We start from the raw sequence: 9170 nt of genomic DNA, 5'->3' as shown, positions 1-9170 counted from the left end.
TTAACGTTTTACGTTACGTTACGTAACGTTACCGTTAGTTTTAGTTTTACGTTTTACTTACGTTACTAACTACGTACCGTACACGACTATATATATATATATATATATATATATATATATATATATATATGTGTACATATATATTGGCGTATAATTTGTAACTATTGACTTTTATGTTTTGATTTTGTGATATTTCATCAAGGTAACAAGTTATTTTGCAATTATGAAAAGAAGTCTAATATTATTTATTTAGATATATTTTAAAATAATGGAAATAATATATGCACAAAATGGCAGAACTAAATAATGTAAGTCTGGTAGATACATGATTTTTATGTTCCTTTTTTTGTTTATAAATTTTTTTATTGTAAAATACGTGCACGACGATCGGTCTATACTGTTTTTTACATTATTTTGGCATGCCATTTTTTTCTTTTTTGAGAAAAAGTTTTGGTTAGTAACATAACATATTAGAACTACAGAAATAGACTGATTTTATCATTTAATTGTGTATCGCGATTTTTAGAAGATAGCCCATTTTTTAATGCAAAATATTCGACTATTTGCATATAGGCGTCATTGTATGAGACAACTTTTTAACGTATATGTTAGTACGTATATTTAAGACATTGAGAAAGTGATATTAAGTCCATAAATAGAAATATATATCTTTGATTTTTCCTTTTTTCTGTATTATAAACAAAACGGAAATCAAAATTAAGCAGGAGCATAAACTCCAAGCTGTTCTAATCTTATTATACAATAAAAAAAGCACAATATATAATTGCTAAATATATTTTGCAATCTTTCTATCTTTTATTTTTTAAATGATTTTATGCATCTTTCTCCAAACAAACCTTTATTAAATCATTAATTACTACTATTATCACATTATTAAGTTTTAAGTTTTAGCCTACTTCGTACAAAACCAATATAGTGTATTTCATTCATTTTGAATTGCTTCTTTAAACTTTGTGATTAAAAGGATTAAAGAACTCGAAATAACTCATATTTTTTAATATTCTCATATTTCTCGGAACATACAAAAAGAAATAAATTGGATTTATACATTACTTTCTCGTTTCTATATACAGTCTTAACCAAAAATATTAGGTATCTATATATATTTTATACTTTACATACGATTAATAAGATATTTAGATTTAGGTATCTTATTAACTATTATAACTCGAAAATTAATTTACAACATTTATTGTGAGTTATCCTTTGTTTTAAGAACTCTTTAAACTTATGCTGGTAATCAGTAGGAAACAATACAAATAAAAAAATTTTAATTAATGAAAAAAAAATACAGATGCCTAATATTTTTAGCCAAGGCTATATATTTCACTGTCTTTACTGTAAATATATTTTTTATTATCGCTATTTATTTTGCATCACGTGGACTTTTTTGTATTCGATACACTAAGCGCTTCTATCATACAATCAATGAATATCTTACAATTCAAGTAAATAAATCTGTATAAAACACAATTATATACATTATGCAGCGTTTATTATATGAAGAGATAAATTATACTAACGTCTGTGTGTTACATATATATCATAAATCGATCACTTCGTACAGTAAAATTCGTCAATCGACGAACATCACAAAAGTTCTATTGTCATATACCCGTCTTCTGACGGCATTGTTTATTAAACTCCTTTAGTACATCACAAAGTCGTCCCCTGTTCGTTCTCTCGCGCAAAATGCGTGTGATGTCCTCCTTTTGTAACACAGCGGCGAGGTTCTTTTGATTCTCTAATCCAACGCGTAACCACTGCGCAGTCCATTCCGGACACGTTTTGTTCAATGCTAACAGAACTTCAGCGTGAGGCTCCAAGTTATTATGAGGCATTGCTCCACCTAATAGAAATTAATAAACAAAGAAAAAAAATTAATTAATTAAGAAATAAATTGATCGAATGTTTTCACATTTGCAGACATCCTGAAGTCTTTTACTTACCGACACAATGCAAAATTGCGGCAACAAGTTCCTGTCCAATTGGTTGAATGAATGTTTGCAGGTGCGGACTCTGCACAATCGCATGACTAAGAAAATATCCGGCTGCTTTGGCTGTAGCTGTCTCTGGAAGCATTAGACAAGCAATCCCTGTAAAAAGAAATATAATTACATCGTATGATGATTTTCATATTTCCTTGGAAACATATGATGTTGCGCTTACCGCATTGCAACATATCCGGGATTTGATCTGGAATTTGCAACAATAACCGGGCATTTTTCTTACAGATCTGTGCTAGTACGCCCATATACGCTTCCATCAAGTCTGACCACTCGGACAGGTCGCCTTGCACTGATCTGCACACTTTCACGCCGTTCAACGTTAACGAGCTCATTTCTGCGAGCACCGGACTCACAACATTGTCTGGATCTCTGCCGAACAGTAACACGAGTTGTTTTAGCAGATTCAATGCAGCTGGATGCGGCCAGATCTTATAGGAGGTCGATAAGATCGATAACAAAGGTCGTGCCTCAATCTCCGGCTGCCGTAAAGCCGCCACGGATCGTTGCGCGCACATATGCATTGCCTCCAGCGTGGCGTTGTCCTGACTCCACTCAGGATGTGTGATGATCTGATTAAATATCGGCAGCACGCCGTCCAGTACGGCCTTGCCGATCACACCATCGATCGTGCTGAAGAACATAGTAGCCATCTTCAGATAATTCGTCACACCAAGCCGTGCTGTAAACAACGGCTGTCCTAACAGCTCCTTGATCTTTGTCACACACAATCCCAGTGTTGTCTCCAGGTGTAAAAGTTGCTCCTCCATAGAAGGCAACGCATTAAGTAATTTTCCAGCCGCATACATGAGTCGCAAACCTTCTCCACCACCAGGCTCGACATTCGGTAGCGTCTGACTGATAGTGTGAAGAATGGATGGCGCATAAGGGCCGAGATATGGCCCGCACTCCCTTGTCAGATCCTTCAGTGCCATACTTGCAAACGGTGCTGTCATAGATCCTCTGGTCAGTCCCTGAGTAACGAGGTGTAAGACTTTTTCTAGCCAGGGCTCGGGATGCTCCCCTATCCATTCAGCGTATGCACCCAGTGTTGAACAGGCACAAATTAGTACCTGGTGAAAATGAATCAAATATTATGTTATTACACAAATATATCTTTTTAGAAAAAAAATCAAGTTAGCTAGAAATAAATTATATTTAGAGATGTTTGGAAGGAGAAGTGGTTTGTAATTAATCATTGTTTCTAAAAATGATCATACGTACCTCTTCGGGATAAAGATGATAAGGTATGTGAACGATAATCAAGTTTATTAGCGCAGGGATGTAACAATATTCCTGAGTACCGACGCTCTCGGATAGAGCTTTGAAGGCATGTAACGTTGACTCTATATGGGTCCATGGTGAATCTTCCAAGCTCAATTTTTGCCCGAGAAGTGCCAGCAAATCACTGCCGAGAACACTGTAACAATAATCCAATGTGTCCGCCACGTCCTGCCTGTAACATCTGAAGAGCTCGCGCTCATCCGCGTTCCCTCTCTCGCTCGGAGACGTGGGTAGCATTGATTTTCTCAGTAATGCTTGAGCCAGTCGGAAATAAATCGGCTTCAACGCTTCCAAAGCTCGGTTATCTAACGGTTGATCTAACGTAGCAAGATCGTCCTGTAACGCGTACCAAAATCCAAATGGGATACAGCTGCGCGTTTCATCGGTAGGATAACGTCCCTCCAGTTCCGAGCACTCCAATAATAGCTCGATCAATCCCATGGCCGTCCATGTATGTGCCTCGTTGGAATTCTCAGCCAGAGCAACCAGAAATGCTCGACTGTGAGCCTCTCCGATGGCGGTTAATATCTCGCAAAAGTATTTTCTATTATACTGCTTTGCTAACAATACTAAATTCCTGGCCCATTCCCAGAATGTTTGCGGCCGTTTATGAAGCTCGTAATGCGTTACGATCATAATTAAACAATCTTGTACTATATCCCAGCTCTTGATGTTATCATCATCGCCATGATTCTCATCTCTAACGAAAGAAATTGATATTTTATTTAATAATTCAATAATCCGCATCTATTAGATATCATTTTCTCTATTGCAAATTAAATTTAATGCTGGTTCAACATATATTAAATAATTGATAGATTATATAAAAGCCCATTTAATTATTATACTTGTAATCGTTTACATTAAGTAATACATTACGTAATACAAAAGACTATTATCGCTTAACAAAGCTTTGTAAAGATACATAAGAGAATGTCATACTATGACCCAAAATATAATTTATTTTCTTACTATACTTTTCTTACTATTTTATTTAAAAACTTTTTTCTCGAGTATTTAACTTTTTATCATGTAAGATTTTTCTGTGAAATTTTATCTTTTTAGGGCTTTTTAATCATGTTGACCCAAACAATATATATTTGAACACAGCAAAATTAACGATATTATTGTTTTTTTTATAAAACTTACTTATTAGGTGCATAGTGACCTGCAGCCACTAATAAATAAGGATAGATTTGGCCGCTAGTCTCTAAAGGTAATTGGCCGATCTTAAGCCATAATTGAGCGCATTCCAGTCCCAAGGAATATAATATACCATCGTTACCTTGAGAATCTGGGTTACACATTGAAAAAACCTGTTGCAAGAACCAGGCAGTTTGGCACCAGCTGTTGATCAAGTTGACAAGAGCTTCCCGCAGTTTGGTATTCTTTGCTTCGTGTCTCTTCTGATACTGAAATTAATCACAAGTTTAACTTATTTGAACTTCAATTGAACTTCAATTTGAACTTATTAAAAAATAAAAATTAAATAGTTCCATTTAAAATATACATTTTATATTTTACCTCAACAGGAAGCGTTGAGAGCACTCGAAGCAGTAATTCTAACGCAGATGGGGAATCATAAGGTAAAATGTCGAGCAATTCGTCGACTATACTCCTATCATGTTCCCTGTTTTCTGCACTGTAAACGTTGGCCACAAATGCGGCTAACTGAAATCATATATTAAATAATTACTAAATTGTATGAATTTTAATATAACAGAATTCTAAATGATGGACATTCAGAGGACATTTTATGTCCTAGGATTATGTCCTAGGGACATTTTACGTCCCTTGGATGTCTCAGTTAATTGTGTTATGTAAAAATTCAATAAGTACATAATATTCTTAGAATGTTATAACAATGTTACTTATCACTTTTAATATTCATACAACATTCTAAAAATAGTGTGTATTATAGGAAAGGTCATTTAATTATTTCCTTTCTTTTCTTCAGTATATCCTTTCTTTTCTTCAAATAACAAAAAAGAATATATTACCGCTTGACAAAGCTTTGTAAGGATGCATAAGGGTATGTTAGGTCTTTTCACACTATTGAGCAAACGTTCCCTTAACACCGGATACTCAGCTTCAGGCACTTCATTCCATTGCTTGGATATCTTGGCATGCAGAGTAGTTGCCGCAAAAAATTGTACCTCGTATGACTGCAAAGATAAAGCTTTATCATCAAAGAAAAAGAAAAAGATAATGAAATCCATCATGTTCAAACTATTTGTCATATATTTTTACAAATTGTACAACAAATTATGATATGATTTGTTATCAAAATATTTCCACTACAATCACTTTAAAGTTCAAGAGCAATATGAAGACAAGCATTTTATTATTATAATTGTAATACTTTTGGAGTAATCAGTTAAAAAACATTATGAGTCGCAAGAGAAACATGTGTAAAAAGACAGATCAGAAGTTTCGTAAAATACAGAGAAAGAAAGATAAAAACAATCCTGGAATGCTTTCCATCTAGTGACACAAGTTGACAGATATCATTCTATTCTTTTTTCTTGATATTCAACGAATAACAGAAATGATACTTGTGTCACCAAATAGAAAGCAGCTCTGGCTGACATAGGTACCTTGGAAGGATCTAGTAGTTGCCACACGAAGTGCCAGGCCTCGGGCGAGGTTTGCACTTGCAAAAGCCACGAATGCGCCTCATTGCTACCCGCTGAGTAAAATTGCCTGACCGCATCGTCAACGATCGTTGCATAATCCATATCAGGTGCTTCGTGCAACACGTTTGCTTTGATAAGTTCTTCTTATTAGGGCAGGTCGCACACGAAGACCAACACGATGGCTGGGACTTCGTGATTGACGTTCATACATCTAACACGTCCCACCGATCGTGCGTTCTTACGATCTCTTATCATTTTATTCTTCCGAAATATTCGATCAGGCGCAAATATTTTTCCATCTGTACAGTAACACACAACCTAATCTAACCTGATTCTCATCTAACCTGATTTTGCCTCATTTTTCCTCTTCTTCTTCTTCATCGGTAGATGGCTCCATCTGACTGATTCGTTTCCGTCTCCTTTCTTCCTCGGAGTCAGAAAGTCTGTTCTTTTTCGAAAAATTTTATCTCACTCTAACTTATCCAGTTCAAAACTTGGGATTGAAACAGAACAGATCTACAGAGTTTTCTGCGCAGATGCTCGCTGCTCAACACTTGCCGCTTGCATCAGCTTGCATGACGCTTGTTTGCCGATTAGTCCACCATGTGATGAGTGATTAGTCAATCAAATGTTTTAAAAGCAGTTGTAGCAATTTATAGATTGCAGAAATCAAGTGAGTTTTTGATCGTACTTGGTTGTACTCAGCTACCTAAAAAAAACGATTGTAACGGAAATGAATCGAAAGCCAGCTACATGGTTAATGAAGCATTGCAGAAAAATTATAAAGTCTGATGGTGTTTATTTAAAATGTGAATGCTGTACAGAAAATTCATATGATGTTTTCTTCGATGATCATAATCTAATGATATTACATTTATACGAAAAGCATCATATATCAGAATTAACCAAATATCGGCATCGTGAACTTCTAGAGGAATGTTTTGATATTAAACGTTTATCACAATGTGAAATTGGAATATGTCATGTGGGTAATTGTCGAAGAATGACTATTTGTCATAATAGTAATGCTTTCCCTTTATTAAGTCATTTGGTCATGTATCACACACACAGAGAAAAATTTAGAAAAGCAACAAGTATAGAAATCGGACGGCAAATACTGATGAATTACTTCATATTAAATACCACAGCAAAATGTTCATTTTGTTGGAAGTATTTACCCTTGGAAGGCTTAGAATCAGATCCTGCTGAAGTACTGATGTCCTTAAGTACTCACTGGAACAATCATTATAAGTATGAAAAATAAATTTTTTTACTAAATTTTTCAAAACAAATTAAAAATATGAGGTCTGTTTTTTATTGTTGCACTCTGAATCGATGCAAGTTGAAGTGAAATGTATATTTGTTTCTTTCTCAACTTTTGTATTGTGTGTACTAGTTCAGAAAGGGTAGCAATAAAAAACAGACATTATTTTATGCATTTTGTTTGTTTTATTTTAATAATTTCATAATAATTCGAAAAATATAGATGACATGATTAAAATTGTAATTGCAAACATATATTTTCATTTTACATTTGAAATTGTAAATTGATGTTATATGTAGAATAAGTATCCTGATATATAGGTGCTCTTAGATAAGAAAAAGCTATTTTATCATATTGAATATTTATATATCTAATGAGATTTTACCATGTTATCACAATTTTTTGTAATTAATTTTTATTAAATATTTTGACAATCAACATTATTATATGATTAATATTATATTGATATGTATATTCTATGCCGGTCACTGGTAATCCACACATCGTAGTGGAAAAATCACATAAAATTGGCATGGCACGGAACGTATCATGTAAAATAGCTGATACAAAAATTAAACTCACTATTAAATGATATTATGGATTTTATAGAATTACTCCTGATCGACCAAATAAAGTGTCCATACAAGCAGAACTACAAAAAGTAGAAGAAAAATTAAAAAGACGGAGAAATCATGATTCAGAAATTAAAAAAACCTATTCTGCAAGTAGACTTGTGGATGATGTTGAAAAAAAATGCGTTCGACCTAAGCTAATGAGGGATTATAAAATGACGTATATGTCAGATTTTGTAGGACAATGTACAATTTGTTTAGAAAATGTTGTATACAATAGCGGTGATTACCTTATAAAAAACCATTGGGAAATGAATCATGGGTCTAAATCTAATATATATAAAGACATAATACAAAAAAGAGAAGTACGTCAAGTACTAAATAAGTATCAGATAGATGGAAGCATGGCAAAGTGCTTCAAATGTGATGCAGAAATGGACTTGGAAGAAAACATTAAAACAAAACTGATTCCGTTACTTTTACATTGGCACACAGGATTTCATAGTAGGTATGAAAAAAAAGTAGAGTTTATGCCAAAATGGGCGAAAATCGATTTTGTTTCTATTTGCATGATAATCTAAAAATAGAAACAATATTACGAATAGAATTTGTTTAAATTATTTTCCATTTCATTACTTTGACAATAAGAAGAAATATAATTATAAAATAATTTCTGATATATATATAGATATGTATAATTATAATATGTATATAATGCATTATTAATTATAATTAATATAATGCATTATAAATATTGGATTTTCTTCTTTATCTAGTTTAGGAATAAAACGGAAGAAGAGACAATTAAAAAATCTACGACAAAAATTGAGAATAGGAGACACAGTGAAAAATATAGAAGAAACATGGCAAAACTTTATCTGGCAATTACTCGATCACGAAGAATATGCTCCTAATAAGTAATTATTCACTTGTTTTGTATTTGATAACATAAATGAGTATGAGAATTAAATATTAACTTTTTTCAATAAAATATTTATATTATATTAAGAAAAAACATTATTTATTAAGAAAAAACATTATTATTAAAAACATTATTAACATTATTTATTAACATTATTATATTAAGAAAAAACATAATCATTTGTATTATATTATTATATTGTTTTATATTATTTATGAATTAATAGCTTATGAAGTACTTTTTCTAATTTTACAAATTTTTTTAGAACATAACTGTACAAATTACCAATTTATATGTACATTGCAAATGTTAAAGGATTGATATATATATATATATATATATATATATATATATATATATATATATATATATAATAATAATANATATTATATATAGAGTAGTAATACTACTACTTACTTAACTTAAATTAAATTAACTAACTTAAACTTACTACTAACTTACTTT

At 32.5% G+C, this 9170-nt stretch overlaps 2 protein-coding genes across 2 annotated transcripts in view; one reads left to right on the top strand and one right to left on the bottom strand.

Annotated features, from left to right (window-relative positions):
• Positions 1-1628: 1628 nt before the first annotated feature.
• On the bottom strand, positions 1629-6049 carry LOC105621108 (importin-13). The gene is made up of 8 exons (XM_012202580.1): positions 5909-6049; positions 5312-5476; positions 4836-4982; positions 4461-4723; positions 3252-4011; positions 2191-3100; positions 1971-2117; positions 1629-1870 (listed from the first exon to the last, which is right to left on the bottom strand). Exons 1-8 carry the CDS (start codon positions 6047-6049, stop codon positions 1629-1631), a joined length of 2775 nt encoding a protein of 924 aa, XP_012057970.1.
• Positions 6050-6680: 631 nt separating this feature from the next.
• LOC105621107 overlaps positions 6681-9170 on the top strand; it is a 2827-nt gene continuing 337 nt past the window's right edge. The window contains exons 1-3 of the mRNA XM_012202579.1: positions 6681-7198; positions 7821-8291; positions 8560-8700. Coding sequence (XP_012057969.1) covers positions 6681-7198; positions 7821-8291; positions 8560-8700 — 1130 coding nt within the window. The remainder of the gene's footprint in view (positions 7199-7820; positions 8292-8559; positions 8701-9170) is intronic.

The sequence above is a fragment of the Atta cephalotes genome (genome assembly GCF_000143395.1).
Source record: "Atta cephalotes unplaced genomic scaffold scaffold00032, whole genome shotgun sequence".
NCBI lineage: Eukaryota > Metazoa > Arthropoda > Insecta > Hymenoptera > Formicidae > Atta > Atta cephalotes.
Note: the sequence above shows the minus strand (reverse complement) of the source record. Positions and strands in the feature narration are given on the sequence as shown.